The sequence below is a fragment of the Diceros bicornis genome, chromosome 22, assembly GCF_020826845.1.
Source record: "Diceros bicornis minor isolate mBicDic1 chromosome 22, mDicBic1.mat.cur, whole genome shotgun sequence".
NCBI classification, from domain to species: Eukaryota; Metazoa; Chordata; class Mammalia; order Perissodactyla; family Rhinocerotidae; genus Diceros; species Diceros bicornis.
Window position 1 is genome coordinate 5,516,573 of NC_080761.1, and position 18,966 is coordinate 5,535,538.

The 18,966-nt window shown below is 42.8% G+C and overlaps 1 protein-coding gene across 12 annotated transcripts in view; it reads right to left on the reverse strand.

The window, feature by feature from the left end:
- Window positions 1-18,966, reverse strand: part of AOPEP (aminopeptidase O (putative)) — a 514,798-nt gene that overhangs the window by 418,522 nt on the left and 77,310 nt on the right. For all 12 annotated transcript variants that reach the window (XM_058565457.1, XM_058565455.1, XM_058565460.1 and 9 more), the window contains one exon: window positions 17,384-17,629. In XM_058565457.1, coding sequence (XP_058421440.1) covers window positions 17,384-17,629 — 246 coding nt within the window. The remainder of the gene's footprint in view (window positions 1-17,383; window positions 17,630-18,966) is intronic.

Below are 18,966 nucleotides of genomic sequence, written 5' to 3' on the forward strand. Positions count from 1 at the left end.
TTACTTTAATTTTAATTTTGAGGATAATTGTAATAGTGAGTCCTGTCTTACTCTCTCTTGCCTAAACTGGTGTCCATACACTGGGGAAATCACATCAGCCATCTTTGGCAAAAAGTAAAATTACTTTCATCATCATTGCTATTCCTACACACATTCTTTCCCTCACTTTATAAACAGATCTGAAAGTCATCTACACGCCTGGTACTGTGTAGTATGCTGGTTGTGATACAATTCAGCGTCAGGTGAATCTTTTTCATAGATGGTGTTTTTTCATTCCAAAGGCATAGTTTCCACAAAATAACATCTTGGCAGTGTCCCAGATTCTCAGTGAGAGCAATGAGTACATGATAGCCCTGGCCTTGAAACAAAATCCAAGTTAGATTTTCCTAGTTCTAAAGTTACTATGAAATTCTGGTGAAACCTCCAAATTTGAATAAATAGATAGTACCTAAAAATTCACTGCCACTAATGGCCAACACCGTTGCTCACTCTACACCTCCTTCCATTCAGTCTGCCATGGAAACCCAAGAGGGCCAGGGTAGGTGTAGGGGATGACATCAGGGAGGGCACTGAACACCTAAGACTCCCAGGCGGCTCACCAGTTAAGAGACTTCATTAGATCCTCCAGGGAATCAAGATAAGAGGGATTAACAGCCTCTTGAATGGCTGAATTAGAATTCAATGAGAATCAAAGAACTTGGAAAACTGGTTAAATAAAATGAATTTCCAGGAACACGTGCAGACCAGTCTGAAGTAACGAATAACTGACCATGTGTTAATAAAGTAGTAAAAGGGAGCTGTAATGATCTTTAAATGGAAAGCAAGTTGGCTGCCCGGCATAGTTGTTAGAGTTAAATATAAGATTCTGGGATTGATGAATGAAATCATGGCACGGAGGAGAAGTGGTTCAGACTGTAGGCTCCACAGTCAGAGACCCAGGTTGGGTTTCAGCTGTGTCACTTGAGAGCGAGATGGGCAAGACACAGAACTACTCGTTTTTCAGTTTCCTCATCTACAAAATGCCAGTAAAATAGCCTCCACCTGCAGAGGTTGTAAGGCTTAAATGGGACAACACATGAAACATACTCAGCACAATGCTGGGCCTAGAATTAAGAGCTCCGAAAATGGATCCTATATTTACCATGGAGACACCTTTGCAGCGTCCTGTGCCCGGTTTTGGACTTTTCAACTTCTAAGCAATGAAGAGAACTAGCAAGTGATCCAGAAGAAAGCAACTGAGGTGATTACAGAAAAAGAATATAGAAACTATAAAAAGGAACTCAACACTGTTGGGATTATCTAGCCTAGAAAAGCAAAAGCTGGAAGGTTAGTAACAAAGCAATAAAGCATCCCATTATTCAGCATGGAGTGACCAGTGATTCTGCTGCTGGAGTTAGGCTGTGAGGGAAGGTATATTGCTGCAGCAAGAGGAGCATGGGTTAGCTATAAAAAAGGACTTCCTTATAATTTTCTTTCTATGAAGAGCACAAGTCTATTTCCCTCAGATCAGGCATTCATTTGAAAGCACAAAAAAACGACCCTCCAACTACTGCTTCAGCTTCATCACATCCTCGAAGGGGTTCAAGGGCCCTGCCAGGTAGGGGAGGTGACACAAATGATCAGCAGCTCCCCTCACTGCACTGTGACAGTTCTCTTTGTCTGTTCCCTCTAAGTGATGACTGTCCTGCCAAAGCAGCATGGGGATCACTGAATTCTGCGTGTGCATCTACAGGAAATAACTACTGGGGAGATCAACAGGCTGAATGCTTGTGTGTGTGTGTGTGTGTCTCTGCACACACACAGTGCAGGGGCCTACAGCTTATATTAATTTTGTATTTACTAAAATGGTTGCCCTTTAGAGATTTAAAAAAAAAATTTGCCATGCTGATAAAGAACATTTTCTGAACTTGTTCTTTAGTGTCATGCCTCATTAAGGCTGAGATAAATCACGTCCATTGCTTGCCTCCCATTGATGTCACCGAAAAAAATTAGACTATTCTGGCCAACATGAAACCATAATGGGGTAGCAGCCTAGGCTCTGCCTACTATTTAAAATTGAGTTTTGGATAATATGCTCCAGAATTATGTGGGGGGTGGCATATGGACATTCAACTGAGCTTTAAAAAACGTTTCAGCAACTCTGCCACAACTCGACCCATTCCTTGAGGAGCCTGGAAATTCAGACACATTTACCTGTTTCCATAGCCCACTACTTTCCACTTCTCTTTCTGGCATTTCACTCTACTTTTTCTGTATTCAGAAAATACCTGGCCTTCTGCCCAAGTCTGAAGATTAAAACCATTAAAAATCTCTGTCTTCTCAACATCCTCCTATTTAAAAAAGACAGCATTAGCCTTCCCCTTCATTTTTTTCTCAATGTGGTTAAAGAATATTTTCCCTTTTCCTCCTTCAAATTTTCTCATTTGAAACCTCCATAGCAGCATTATTTTATATGACTGGTCACCGGCCTTTTGGCCTGGGCTCAGTGCAGCCTCTTGCCTGCCCACCTCCAAGCCTCCGGCGTAAACGCTCTGCTCCTGGAAGCCCAGCTGTGGGTCCCCACACCAGCTAGTACCACTCACTCAACACCAGGGTGCAACCCAAATAAATAAAACCAACAGCCCAAATTGTACAAATAATATCTAGTTCTCTTAACCAGAAAAATAAATGGCATTTCTTAATGCTATTTAAGAATGTCAAATATGTAGGTTCATTTTTTAAAGAGATTCTCTTTAAATTTCCAAAGTTACTGAGAAAAGGATGAACACAACTTTACAGTGGTTAAAAGTAATGAAACTAGGGCCGGCTCCGTGGCTTAGCGGTTGAGTGCGCGCGCTCTGATGCTGGCGGCCCGGGTTCGGATCCCGGGCACGCCCCAAGGCACCACTTCTCCGTCCAACCCGGGGCCGGGTCCCACGTACAGCAACTAGAAGGATGTGAACCTATGACGTACAGCTATCTGCTGGGGCTTTGGGGGGAAAAAATGAATAAATAAAATCTTAAAAAAAAAAAAAAAAAAAAGTAATGAAACTAAAGAACAACATCATTACAAAACTGCTGAAAGGGGATCATCGTGGCTTCCACCCAGTGTATGAAATGAGGACTCGGGCCTAAATGAGCAAGAGCTTCACAATGACACTTTAGGTCTGGGGTGAGAGACTTACAATTCTTATTTCCATCCCTGCTTTACTGCATGAAGGTTCCTCCAAGTCTTGGTGAACCACACAAAAGTGCAGATGTTCAACTGTTTTTGAAATTTCAAAAACCAGAAATTTCACGTGGTTCCACATATAGTTATAGCACTAGGCGGGGACAAATAAGATGCAGGCACATCTTACTTCCCACAACACGGCAGGGCTATCAACGGAATCTTTGTGCATTTACTGATTCTTTAAAATGTGCCAAGTGCTCAATGCAGCATTGTTTACAACAGTAAAATACTGGGAAACACTCAAAGATCCATATTTTGGATAAATAAACTGAGAACATCCATAGAATAGAATACCATGCAGCTAAAAAAAATGAGAAAACTCTCTAAGGCCTAATAATAGAAAGAAATCCAGGATATAATGGTAAGTGACAAAAGCACAGCATAAACAGGTGTGTGCTCTGCCTCCTTTTGTATAAGAAAAGGGAGGGAGGATAATAATCTACACAACTATTATTGCATCTTCATGAAGAGACACAGGAGGTCATACAAAAAGCTAATAAAAGTACCTAAGGAATGAGAGGAATGGGTAGATGGGAACAGAGGTGGGGAACACAAATAGAAAATTTCAGTAAAGAAACTTAATATTCAAAGGCCTTTTAAGGTTGATTCTTTTGTAAAGTGTCTTGAGCCATTCCTAGTCTGGCCCACAGGATTATCTCAACCAAGACAGACGGGTACTATTTACAAAATTATGTGTGTGCTTCTGGGACAGGGGCCTTGGGAAAGCAGCCTGAGCGGGACCAGTATTCCAAGAGAGCAGTGCAGGAGGTCACCCCACCCCCATGGCAGCTCACCCCCTCCATCCTGGCCTTCTTTCTGACTCAGAGTCTCTCTGGCTCCATTCGGAAGCAGCAGGTGTGGCAACACAGGCTTTTTTCGGAAGTTTCCATCATGTGGTCCTTTTAAGCAGAGGTCAGATAATGCCTCTGATATCCCCAAGAACAGACCAGAGAGGAGCAGACAGGGCTCGATATCTGATCCAAAAGTGATGGGAAAAGAGGTCAAGGATGCAGAGCTTTGTCCAACTGGTCGATCCAGAGCCCCAGGGGGGCCTCACACAGTCCAGGTGGGGGTCCCAAATCCTCAGAAGATCAGGAATTCTTTTCATTTGTTATTAGATGTGGAAAAAGAACTAAGAAATGCATTTGACTTGAACCAAAAATGTCCCGTGGTTTTATTCTGCTGCCTTCTTCAACTTTCTTTTTGGCAGAAGAAAAGTTAACAGGTACCGTTAAACTACTACAGTTCAAGCTACATCCTTGAAGGAAGGCCTAAGAAGAATGTAGATGCTACTCTAAAATGCTCCTTCAGCGAACTGAGAAATTCCATTTGTACAATTTGACTAATCTAGACCCCATAACTCTTTGTAACAAACCGTTCCTGTTTTCATACTAGCATGGTAACTTGTCACATCTATTTTTTTTTCCCTTTGGTGAGCAAGATTAGCCCTGAGCTAACATTCGTTGCCAATCCTTCTCTTTTTACTGAGGAAGATTGGCCCTGGGCTAACATCCATGCCCATCTTCCTCTACTTTATATGTGGGGCGCCTGCCATAGCATGGCTTGATAAGCAGTGCATAGGTCGGTCCACACCTGGGATCAGAACCTGCGAACCCCGGGCTGCCGAAGTGGAGCACACAAACTTAACCACTACACCACTGGGCTCGCCCTTGTCACACCTATTTTTATTTTCTCCCTGGTGCTATTATTTCAGAGAATCACGGACATTTTGGTTGGTAGGGAGCTTAAAGTTTGTGATTCACACTAATAAGCAACACATCTTAGGTGGTTTTTTTTGATCCACAAACTACTAAATTTCTCCAAGCCTACTGAAGCAAGGAACCAATATTTGCCAAGGACCTACTTTGTGCCAAGCATCTTACACATGATCTTATCTAATGTGCACAAGACTCCCAGAGGTGAGCAGTCATAGGATTTTCTTTTTTTCTTTTTTTTTTTCCCCCTTTTTCTCCCCAAAGCCCCAGTAGATAGTTGTATGTCATAGTTGCACATCCTTCTAGTTGCTGTATGTGGGACGCCGCCTCAGCATGGCCGGACAAGTGATGCATCGGTGCATGCCTGGGATCCAAACCTGGGCCGCCAGGAGCGGGGCGCACATACTTAACCGCTAAGCCACTGGGCCGGCCCCAGTCGTAGGATTTTACAAATGAGTAACTGGGCTGGGCTTCACAGCTGTCAACAGCACAGCTACACTGGCACAGCTACATTGACACTGGCCTTTCTGACTCCAAAGTCAGTGCTGTCTTTCCACCACCTCACAAACGTCCCCAGGGGTGGAAGGGCAAACACAGGCTCTGAAGAAGCCTGCAGTAACAGCATGGTGGTTCAAAAGGCTAACCAAGGAGAAATAAATGAAATGAGAGGACTCTAAGTGCACTTGGTTGCCTGGGGCTTGCCTTTGCTTAACTCACAACCCAGGCGTGGGTCTACAGGTTTCTACCGCTCAGCTCAAGCAAACAATCCATCATTAGGATCCACTTGCCCTACGCCACAAAGGCCAAGAGGCACAGAAGCCTAGGCCCTGATCCCGGCTGTCAGCACCTGTTGGGACTCATCACCCCACAAGATAAACTACTCACTGTGCAGAAAGCAGAGTGTGCCCTGCCTGGTGGATGGAACATCATGGGAGGAGCTGGGCAGAGAGACCTCTCTGAGCAGCAGGGATCACAGATCTCAGAGAAGGCTGGGGAGAGCCATGGCAGAGCTGGTCTTGAAGGAAGCTGTGGGGAGCCTGCGACAGCTGGGCCATGGAAAGGCTGAGAGCTTATTTGTGAGGAGCAAATGAGAGAATATATATATGAGGACACTCTACAAGCTGTAAAGAGTTAGTCAGGTGGTATCGTCATGAAAGAATCTGAAGGCTGGAAGGGAAAGGATCCAGAGCTGCTCAAAGCCAATGACTCCTTTTTCCAATCCTAAGGTCTAATGATGCTTCTGTTTGTAGAAGCAAAAAAGGAAGTAGTGCTTGTAAATTAGGGCCCTGGGTTGTAAATGACCGAAACCCAACTCCACCAGCTTGGACCAAATAGAGCCCTTGTTTGAAGGCTCAGAGACCCATGGGAAGAACAGAGGCACACGAGTGAATGCCATTTCTCATCCATATTTCTGCTTCTCTTAACATTCTCTGAGACCAGGTTCCTCCTGGTGACTGGAAACATAGTCCAGTCACTCTCACACCACAAACTTCTCAGCCTCCTCTATTCTTCATTCCAACTGGGAAATCCTAGGTAAGGACTTATACCAAAAGTTAAGTAACAAGATTCCAATACAGAGGTGCCCCTAGGGCAGACGGGATGAAGAGTAAGTGGTTTGCATCCCCTGGAGGGAGACAGTGTGATGCACTGCCATGGCCTGGGAAGGTTCCTGGCGTCTGAGGACGACAGGTTGACAAGCGCTGGTCTTCCTCTCAGATCCCGAGTCAAATCTCAGCAAGGTGTCTAGAGGACTAGACAGAGTCTGTCTCCTTGAGCCACCTCTATGAGCCAACTGAATAGTGGAACACTTTCTGGTGAGGGCAACATCAGAGAGGTAAACATCTACAGTTGAGCCCATTTCTTTCAGACTTTGGAGGAAGTATTACAGAATGGTAAGATGTCCATTTGGTCTTGAGAACAAGCACCTTCTCTCTCATCTCTACCATTAGAAATATAGTACAGATTTCCTTCAGCAACTCAGGGCTTTAGACATGAAAGCCAAGAAAGAGGGGTTTCCTGGATAAACAGTCATCATTTGTATCCTCAAATAACTTGAAACCATCCAAGCACTGGTAGGCATAAGGCTGAATCCAACGGGCTCCTTTCATTGGTCCATTTACTCTCCTTACCCCAACTTCCAGGCACCAGTTTGTACAGTCTCGGAAGGCAGAGGAGACACTCAAAGTTTAAAAACATAAAATTCAAACACATGCAAAAGAGGTGACCCTAGACAACATAGGAAAGGTCAGAATCATTCCCAAAAAGGTCCCTCCCACCCCTCCACCCCCCCACCGCCCACCCGCCAGGGGAGCTGGTTACTAGAACAAGCACAGGGACTGGGGTGGGGGGTCCTGGAGGCTGGCAGGTTTTCTGGGTCTGATTTCCTGCGGTGGTATGGGGACTAGGTCCTGAGCCCCCTACCAGGCAGTGTGTCCTGCTGAACTCTGGGGCCTATAATCTCCTGATTGCTTGCAGCTCTGCAAGGAGATATCAAAGCCAGGAATAAATGGTTTGAAGCCAAACAGAGGGGGTGAGAAAGCAGGGAAGGCTGACTGGGGGTGGAAGAAGTCTGGAGGGAGTTGGGGGCAGGGCCTGGGGGCAGGAAGGGTTAGGCCAAGGGAGAAGAGAAATCAGAATTAAATGAAAACAGTGTTTGTAGCTGGGCCCCTCTCAGTAAAAGTCCTGCCATGCATGCATTAACCCTCCATCGATGAAAACAAAATCCTAGCCTGCCTGCTAGGGCACATAAAGCTTAGGGAATATAATATTTTCCAGGTGGGTGTGCCCAGAAGCACACAAAGGTGCTTGACAGGTCATTTAAAACTGACTGTCAAGGTCAAACAACACCACCTGCAGGTACAACTGAACTATCTTCATCCAGCCCTGCCTCTGGGTAGGGCAGTTTGAGCGGCAGACAAGCCTGACAACTGTTCAAACATACGTATGTGCAACTTAGTTTGCAAATGGAGATATCTGGAGGCTAGAAAAAAGGAAGGGGGGCAAGTTAGCTGCTAACTCCAAGGGGGCAAGGGGAGGGGGTCTGAGTGGTAAATTGCTGGACTGAAGGAAGAAGGCTTTCATCCATGGAGCATGCTCCTGAGGCGGTATTTGGAAATACTGTTTTGCATTGATGGTGTACAGAGCAGAGGCGGTTATTATGAAAGGAAGGGGCCCTTGCCCTTGAGATCTGTTTATTTTGCAATTAACTAGGGGTAAGAGAGGCCTCTTCTGAACCTTCTGCTTGCAGACCTAAAATTTAAACCACATACTGCTGCCCAGGTGCCTGAGGAGTACAACAAAATCCCAAGTTTATGATCTAACTTAACTCTTACATCAAAAAGAAAATATACATGTATGTAAATTGCTGAATGAAACTGAATCACCCCCACCCCTGTCCAAAATACTCAAACCTAATTAAATCAAAGAATGTTAGGGCTCTAAGACGCTCTGCAGGCAATTCTAAATTAGCCCCTTCCTTTTTCAGAGACGAAAACTAGCAAAGAGGCCCCGTGACTTGCCAGGGATCCCGGCCTGTCCCTGGGCCCAGCTCCTGGGGAACACACCTTCCTTACAAGTAACAGACAAGCAGGGACATCACCAGGGCGCTCATCCACCATCCTCTTTCCTCAGTCTGACATTCTCCCCTGAGAGAAGACGAGAAGTCGGCAGGGTACAGAGCCTGTGAAAGCTTCCCAAGAGATCCCTACCTGTCCAGAGACACTCCACACAGTCCCCACCAAACACACGCTGCTCTCTAACACCTGCAGCAGAATCATCCAGGTGAAAGTGTTAACATTGCAGATGCCAAGACCCCACCCCAAACCCACTGAATCAGAGTCTCTGTGGTGGGGCCCAGGTGGCTGCAGGGATCCCAGGGCCTTCGCCAATCCATTAGGGTGTAGGGAGAAATGACAGAATTTCCTTTTATCACTGGTTTTTTCCTCATCCTTTTAAATTCCTATTTTTGTATTTTATAGTGTACCTAATACATTAACACTGTACTACATGTATACAACTTACAAATAAATATAAATATATGGAGGGGTTAATTGTTCAAGGAGATTATACTTCGATAAAAAAATGAAATTAAAAAAAAAAGAGATGTGTAATTAGAAAAGTGTGGGGGCTCCTGCACTAAACTGTGAGCCCATCTTTCTCACTGCAATAAAGCAAGGCCCTTGCCCAGTGCCTGACACATGGCAGGTAGGTCCTCAACCACCACTGACAATAAAAGTTGGATTCCACAGCCAGCTGTGCAATGGACTCCAAGATATTTCCGAATAGAATCATTTCCCAAAGTGTATTTTGAGGAGATGGTTTTTTGAGACCACAATGGTCCCATGAAATGCACATTATAAAGGAGGATCCCTGGGCATTTAGGGGAATACTGCGTATACTGGCCCTGTCTTCGAAAGGCCTATATACACCAGGGTATTAAATCAGGATAATAAGGATATTAAAGGCTTTCTTAGAAGCCCTCCAGTAAAGACTCCATTTTAACTTTGTTTAATCCATTCATTTCCTGAACTAATTAACCTACAGTTCCTTTTCGCACATTATTAGTATTCCACAAAACTAGTCTTCCTTGGAACCTACTATAGAAAACCCTGATTTTAGCTAAAGGTCTCATATTTCCTCGTAGCTGCAGAATCATCAGCATTCATCACATCTGTCTGTTGACATGTATCTACTGAATGAACTCTTAGCTTTGCCCATCCATCCTTTTCCAACTGCCTGCTTTCAACAGGAGGTTCAGAAATCGCACATGTGTGGCAAAAGCCAGAAACTGCAGCTGACTCAGTCTCTAGTAGGCTCTCAGGGCCTCCTCTAGGATCTGCCAACCACAGTCCCCACAACTCAGCAAGCTGGCCTCTAAGGAACAAAGGCCTGGTGGGGGGTCATCAGGCTCACAAGAGCACACCCTCTTCCTTGCCCATCCCAAGTCTGGGCCGGGAGCCCAAGTATCATTCACACTCTCCTGAAATGGAGTTCCAAGATTTCCATTTTATGGTGAAAATGGGAGGTAGCTATTTTCAGCAAGCTAACAGGGAAGGTGAGGGTGGATTTGGCATTCTGTCTTCCTGGAACAATGTCTAGACTTTCTGAGGAGTCACCTCTATAAATAGCACGGTTAGTTAACCAAGAAATGTAACATGTTCTACTTCAAGCTCCACTTGGGTTAAATCAGGGTGGACTTTTGCATTGTACCTGCAAATCCCACAAACTAATCAATTTTTTAAAAAGTAATCCATTTTTTAAAGGAGCGTTTCTTCACATCTTTGGCCTTTTAAAGTGAACACTTCTTTATAAGAAAAGGTAGCTGGGATACTCTTCCAATTACATTTCAGGAGAGGGGTAAAGTGACAAGGCAATTTCTTACCTACTTGATGCAAACAGGCCTTTCTGGCTCAGATATCGGTGGGTTCCAGCTGCAAACTGGCTGTAACACAACAGAGGCAGTGTTCCCCACGATCAGAGCTATTCATACATCGTGCCTTGCTTGAGGACTGTTTCCAGAGTTGGTGTTCTCCCCAAAAGGAGTCTACCATTAAAAGAAATACAGACACAGCTCCACGCCCACATACATACATAACACAGTCCAGAAGTCAGCAGCACTGGCTCACTCAGTGTAGTGGTCTGAGGAGTGAGAACCTGCAAGATTAGGGAATATTCCAATTTAGGTAACTTCGCACACTGAATCTTATTGTTCTTTTTCACCCAGGGAGTGTATGATCTATTCAGGAACGATGCTTCTGTAGAGAAATAAGCGGGAGGGGGAAAAAATAAAAGACTTTTCTTTGCAATGGAAAAATGGAAGGGTAGTGCCGACTGGCCATCTCAGGCTCAAGGGCTGGAAGAGATTAGGCGCCTATGATGACATCAATAGAGAAAGAAGATTACAAATTTAGGTAGAGGGATGATTGCTTCAGGAAGGCCTTTCAAAAGCCTGACAACTTCTCTTGAAGGATAGCCCCAGCAGTGTTCTCTGAAGGTAGGACTGTCAGTCTATGTGTACGGAGAACAGTTCAAAGAAAACAAAACACTTAAGCGTAATCTTTCAGAGGGTGAGGAATTGTGGCGTAATGATGATAAAATGCTACTTCTGGATCTGACAAGCAGCACAGCTGTTTGATGGCAAGAGGAAGATTCTGGCTAAGCCAAAAGCTGTGAGTTCACTCTGCCTGTTGTTCCAACAGAAGAGAGAGAGAGCCTGGCCCCAACATACTCATGTGAACCAGGAATTTACCTGGTACCCAGATTCTATGGCTGCCTCAAAATGAGCCCTCAGTGAATGCTGATCTTTAGGTAGACTCCACGACACTATGATTTCCATGGGGAGACCTTGAAGCAAATATATACACCTCAGAGAGGGTTACAGACAAGTCTTGCCTAAGTCTGAATACCAGGCTCTGACAGCTATCCCAGGATAAAGCACTTTTACTTCTCTCTCTGACTTCCTGGCTCTAAGTGACTTGGGGACATCATATATCCTCCTGCACCTGTGCTGTGAAAAATGGAGCATACACACATCTTCTCCCTACCTGCCTCATTCAGTACAAACTGGTATTGTCAAGACTAACCAAATGATCACAGCCAAGGGCTTTCAGAGTCTCAGAACATCACCTTATAAAAATCAGTTTCTATTTTAAGAAAGAAAAATGAAAGAAACAGAACACATTAGAAGAGGAAAGCCCTTCTTTATAGATGGGAGGGAAACAAAGTCAAATAATTTTCTCAAGAAGAAAAATAGAAATAGAAAACAACACGGAGAAATGAACACAAAGAAAGCAACAAAGGAGATGCGTCTGAGGGGGTACCTTGCATGGCCCTCGCTACTCACGACACACTGTTCATCACTACAGCAATGGCAGGGGTGCCAGTAAACAAAGGATTACATTTTCATAGGTAAAGAAAAGGATGCTATGAGCTGCTTTCTATCATTCACACCTACCTGTTCAAAAAAACAGAGAAGAGTTATACTGGAAAACAGGAGAAAGAAATGCCTCTTCAAAATATTTTTAAAAACAATCCATGTGGAAAGAAATTTGAGAATTTATTCAAGTCTGGGAAACAAACAACAACAATAACAAAGAAACAAAACCCACACAGAGACCCCAAAATCCTCAGCACATCAGAGCTAGCAGAGTTGCTGGCAGCCTTAGTGAATGAAAGGTGCACTAATTTGCAGCTCAAATCAGATTCCTGAAGGAAAGAATCACTATGGTTCCATCCTGCCTTGAAACCGTGGGGGATAACATCCCCTGAAATTTAAAGGATTGTTTAGAAGTATGGTGCTTTTTGTTTGGGGGATCAAAAAATTCAAGTAGAATAACAAAGAACAAGCAAAGAAAAATTCCCAAAGCTGTGAAACCTTGCTACTTAAGATAATGACAGAAATTTATGACTGCTTCCTTCCCTAGCAGAAAGGAGCACAATTAGAAGGCTGAAAACAACAGGCCCTTTGTACCAGCATGTTATGTTTTGCTGATTCTATTACACATTGGCTGGGAGATAAGAATAAACAGGACAACACCCTGTCTAACCCCAAGAGGAGAGGGTGGAGGGAAAGCTGGTGACGTTCGTTCTTGGGCATGTACGTGCATACCATTTCTTCGCAAATTGAGGTACTTAAGACAGTTGTGCATGCAACAGTCAGGAACTAGTATAAGCATTCAGAAGCCTTTTATCGCACAATCAAATATTTTAAGAACAAGCCGTGTGTAATAAGCAGCTTCATAGTTTTTCTCTCCTGTGAAGTGCATTGAAGATATTTAAGTAATTTGTGATTATTTCTCTATGCCCTTTATTTATCAATCCTCTTTTTGTTCAGTCTTTGAAAAACTTAAAAATTAAGATGAGCAAACATACAAACACAGCCTCCCTCCTTGTGACCTATTGTATCAAAAAAGCTTGCAAGGCATCAATCAGCACCCACCAGGGGAAAGAAAGGGACAAAAAGGGAGAGTTGCCAGTCTGGGCGCCAGGTGCTCTGATGCTTCCACAATGGAGCATTCTGCCCAACGATGGCAGATGCTAAGCCAAGTTAAGTTCTAACTAGTGGGTCACTATGGCACCGTTGGTCTCCAGAAAACCTAGAAAAGATTTGATCTCTCTTGAGACCCTCTCCACACACACTTGACTGCCTGGAACCATCACTCTCCACTCAACCTCTGCCATTTCTTAGTGGCTCTCCCTCACTCTTCCCATATTGGTGTGTGGGGGTGGCTCAGGTGACCAGAGCCCTGAGGGACCATGGCATCTCCTGGTATCCAAAATAAGTTTAAGGAAAGCCATTGTAAAAGCTCATTGCCCTCCAGCCACACTGGCCTTCCTTCTGCTCCTCCAGCCCATTACAACCGTTCCCACCTCAGGGCCTTTGGATTTGAACGTCCTCAGCTTGGGATGCTTTTCCACCAGACTGTCACAAGGCTGGCTCCTTCTCCTTCTTCAGTATCATCACAAATGTCACTCTTTAAAGAAGGCTTCCCCTCGCAACCCTAATGATGGAACCTATCCCTAGTCATTCTGTCTTACTTGGTTTTACTTTCTTCATAGTACACATCTTAATTATTTGTTTTTATGTATACTGTTTTCTCTGCTGACTAGAATGTAAGTTTCATGAGGACCAAGAACTCATCAATCTTGTTCACCCTTGTAGACTCAGCATCTTAAATCCTAGCTGGCACACATGCTTAATAGAAATTTACTGCAAGAATGAATAAATAAACAAACAACGAACAGATGAACAAGACAATCTGGGCCGGAACCAGTGGAAAAAAGGTCAAAGCAGAATTTGTCACCTATCATCAACCACATTCCTGCCATTTTTTTTTTCAACTTTCCCAGTGGGACCAGGGGTGAAGCTACATGTGAATGGTAAAGCTGGGAAGCAGGGTCAGAGAAGACATGGCTTTTTTATTTGGTGCTCTAAACATAAAACCACTCTGAAATGATTTGCAGGAGATTCTTGAAATTCAAATAGAGGAGAAAAAAAAAAGAATGTATATCAGCAAGGTAGTTCTGCCAACCTAATTTAGGTAGTTCTAAACCTAATTTAGCCCTGTGACATGTAATTGTGAACTGCTGACAGACAAATGGTGAAGCAAACGAGTTATTATAAAGACATACACAGGTAAGAGTAAGGTGTTAATTTTCAAGCAACTGTCATAAATCTGGTTCCAGGACTTTAGTCCATTAACATTATTATTATTATTATAACAAAGAGTGTAAGCATAATGATGAGCTCCTTTAATGTATTTCTCAATACCTAGGAAATTAGGCTTACTAGTCAATCCCTAGCTGAGACACCTGAGAAAATACCAGGACACAATGAAAATGGCAGAACACCAATTATAACAACATGAAGAGAGCTTTCCTATACATTGGAAAGTTATTTAAAATGCATTCGGATCTTCCTATAGACATCATATTACACTATCCAAGAAATGTATACTCCATAGCTCCTTATGTGGCAGATTCAGCCTCTATGGAGGCAAAAATAAAATCAAACAGAAGCCGAAAGCCCACACGTACTAAATGAGAAAAGTATAGGAATGGAATTGTCAATAGTATCTTAAAGACAAACTAGTGATTTTTCTCAGAATCAGACCGGAAAGAAAGCATCTCTCTCCTGGAACAGGGATTCAGAAAAGGGAGAGAAGGGGTCGATAAGTAATAGCTCCTATTACACTAATAGGTGACAAAAATCATGAAGTGCAGTACTGATAAATGTTCTAGTTACTGCTATGTTTGAAAAGCATTACAAATTCTAAAATGTTGTTTGTTGTATTACCTTCTTATAAACTGATTTGTCATTATCATACATTCAAGTTATACAAATGAGTTTTTTCCCACTTCACTGAAATATCAGAATCAGGCTCAAAAACAGACTCAGAGAGGAGAGTTTTAAGATTATTCATACAAACTAGGATATGTAATATTTAAAATACAGTGAAATCGTTATGGATATTGTCCAAAATTTAAAAAAACTCTTTAAAATAGTTATTAATAATTTACCCATTTTAGTTCATGTGGGAATGTTTACTGTCATTTACCAAAAAAGAATACCAAAATGGTATTCATTATGATTAAGACCTAATCACTAAAGAAATCCAGAGGTATGGAATTTATAATCTTGCATACATGTTTGTAAAATGTGGACTTGAGAAAGAACCATTTAATTTACCAAGAAATCCTTTGATCTCTCACGCATTACAACTAACAGAACAATGGCAAGTTTCAGTGTGGAGGTCTTTTTGGATGGCTCCTACTAGCCTTGGGATTTCTCTATTCCTGTTTAGGGTACAGAGTTGACCTACAAGACTATCATTTTTGTTCCAGCTTTGCTTTACAGAGCCCCAAGCAAAGCCCTGACCATAAATAAAGGCAGCAGGACCCTGGGAGCCAGCTGAGTCATAAATTCCACTCAGTCGCATGTGGCTCAAGGTGTTGGGACCTCGAGAGAGGCAAGCCAAGCAAGTGGAATCAATTTAGGTCAGAGTTAGGAAAAATAGAGTGCTTCCTCCCACTCCCCAACTGGCAGTGGAAGATACCACAATCCCCCCTCCACAGTTCCAATACAGGGAATGGTAACTAAGCCCAAAAAAAAAACATCTAGGCCAGGGCAGACCATTTCCACAGTCTAAAAAGAAAGGGAAAAAAATAATATTTGACAACCAACCACAAATTTTTAAATGTACGGTTCTCCTGTTTTTAAACATAAGAACAGTCTTGTTGTTGCTAAGTTATTATCACCATCACATTTTTTGACATTTGTGCCCAATACTACTTGGCCTTAGGGTACTTAGGCTTATTGCTTTAAAAATACAGAGTTAAGCATGTTTAAATCACTTTAAATATCTCAAAAAAGCAGCAAACACACAGCCTACGTGCTTGGGCATGCAACCTTAAAAAGAGAAGCTTTATAGAATGGCCTGCAGGTCAACAAATTCTAGTTTTGGCAGACTGATGTCAGGAAGGAGTTATAGAAAATAAGGTCCTCTGTAGGAAAAATACTCTGCCTTTGGTTCCCTCAGGTCAGAACTTAGAACTGTTAGCAAACATGCCCTGAAACACTACAACTCGCACAAAGTGCTAAAAACTCCCAAACAAATACAGCCCCTCAAAACTGTATACAAATGAGAAACATTTAATGAACAACCCTTTCTTTGCCAATAATTCTGCTTAAATTAAGTCCAGCATACTCTTCAAAGGGACCAAAGAAGCCCCCTTGTTAAAACAAATTCTATATATAGACATCCAAGACAATTATATGATGCACATAACCAAATATATATAATTATCCTAGTTTCTACATTCCCATTATCTTCATAAATATGGGATAAAAATCAGTCTAAATGACTTTCTCAGACCTCCTCATGGATTAAGACTAGCCAGCCAGCTTTTAAAAAGTATACGTGTATAGTCAAGATGAAAAGCAAATGTTCTGGTCAGTTCTTTTCTACTCAAGGGTTTTACTAAGAATGTGTGCAGTTTTCAGGGAAAACACCACAAATGACAGCTGTTCAAAAGCATGGAAATTAATTGGCAGCATGAATTTCCTTGACTAATATGGAAAAACTTAAAGTCACATGTTATGATGAGCTTATTTTTCCCATCCTTAGTCAAGCATATTCATTGTTAAATGATTAAGATTTTCAAATAGAAATACAACCAAGTAAAATCCTGAGTACATAACCAAGTAATACGCTGTGTGAATGAAACACAGCTACCTATTACTGAATGAACAATGGCATCAATGAATGAATTTTAGGTGTAAATAACACACAGGGAAAGGTTCAACTTGCTGGTTTTGATTTTCCATAGGTAGGAACTCAACTGAGACAATAAGAATAATACACTTACTGTATTAAAAAATAGTAGTAAGACAAGTGACTCCCCTCTAATCCTCCCCAGTTAGCCATCTGCTTTGAGCTATTTTTCTAGCAGTGATGATGGATTTACACTGATCCATCCACAGTCTCTCTGACACAGCGACTCTCAAGTCGTTGCCCTTGTGACCAATGGCGAGACTGGATGAGACAGCTGGTCAGGATTAGGCAAGCAGCCTGTGGCCCTGGAACCAAGTTGTGTTACTCTGTCCAGAGCTATGACCTTGGGCTTATTAGCATTATGCTCTCACCACCTAAGCTAACCAGCCACTGATCAGCCATGATCCAACATATATCACTCTGGGGGCACAATGTGTACTCAATCCCAGCAACAACATGATTTTATTTCAAGGCATTTGGATTGAGTCCAACAGACTCAAAGGCTCATGCATGGTGGAATCTATAGACAGACTGTCCCTCAAGGCAGCAATGAGATGTCCAAGCATGAGCAACCATGGCCCTTCCATCCTAATCAAATGACAGCTCTGACAGAGCTCAGGGAAAGCAAGAAACAGTCAAAGAATTTCCAAAGCATGTTCTCCAAGTGCCACAACGGAACAACATACCTGGCCATCCCCAGACTTGGAAAGTTGGCAGGGACAATGAGTACATCCAGCCTGGAGAACGGGTGTGTTCCCAGGACAGAGTGTGCTGCTGAGAGGCAAGGAGGGATCAGCCGCAGAAGGGTCTCTTGGCAGGCACCCCTAAGGCACACTGGGGCAAAAACCCGATGAGGAATGATCTCCTGAGTGGTGGCAGAAGCAATCTGGAAGCGGCAGGGGTATTCCATGTGACCACAAACGCCAACATACCTGGAAACAACATGAAATAAACAGATGCAGTTTACGGTAAATCAGGTTTATTCTTCTTGCCATGAAGGTGCGGAAGCCTCACAGACGTGGACAACTTCTGAGAGACAGTGCTTCAGACAGGCTCACAAGCAAAGACAGTTCATTTGAGTTCTTGGCTAGTCTGTTTCTGTGCAGTAGTGAAAAATCACAGGTCAAAATACTTATTGATGTGCTCAATCAATTGAGTAGTTTCAATCTAAGCTAAGCGAATGTAGTAAAATCTTTTTTTAGAATAAACAGGGGAAAAAAAACCCAGGACTCAAAACAACCCCCCACCAAAATAAAAAGCAACTTCTGCCCACAGATGTGTTTTTCAAATATCGTCATAGGAAAAATCTTCTTCAAACGAGAGACGATTCATAACTCAGAAAGGAAGGGACAGTGCAACGAAATTAAAGATCCCATTCTGGGATTTCCTAAAATAGAAGATGTAGACTCAGGTAGAACAATGAACCAAATGACAGTATAGGTTTCAACTTTTCAAAAGAACACAATCCATTTTACTGAAAAGTAATCTAGGTGTTCTTTACAAAGCCCATCAAAAGTTGTGCTGTTAAGGAATACAGAGGCACTTTTGATACAATATTTTCCCCAATCCACTTTCAATACAAATGCAACTGAATCAACCTTTTAAGGAAACAGATCAGAGCCCAGCCTGCACTATTTAACGACTGCCAGTTATTCCGTCAAAAGTGGAGGTAAAAGGGAATTCCTAGAGCCTGACTCACAGGCGTCAAGAGAACTTACCTACCCAAAGAATCGACATCAAAGGGAACTCTATTTTTTTACCTATTAACACGTCCTTTATTCAAACACAAAGGAAAGCCCCCTAATTTTCATTTACAAATTACAATTCTAACTATAGGTACTTATTAGATTCACAGTGAATACTGAAAAACCTTAAAATGCTGGCACGTCCCAACATGAGCAGACTGCAACAATAATTCCTCTCCACATTTTTGAAGTGACTTTCACCCATTCAAGGCCAGCACTGCCCAAGGAGATCCACACAGCTGTGGAGAAAAGTCTCACCCTCCACCAGCGTAGTACGTAAAACACAGCTTCCAGCATTGATGTCGTTTCACCACAGTTGAGGGTAAGAAAAATGGATGGAGACTCATAAAAACTTCTGCCAGGATAAGGTGATAGGAAGAATAGAATTATTAAAATTGAACACTAGCCAAAGTCCTTGGATTGATAATCTTGCTTTATGGAGAAAGTGAGTAAAGGTGCCCGTCGGTAAACATTTAACTGAAAAGGTTGCAGTGTCCACCTAATGACAAGTCCTCTACTGGCAC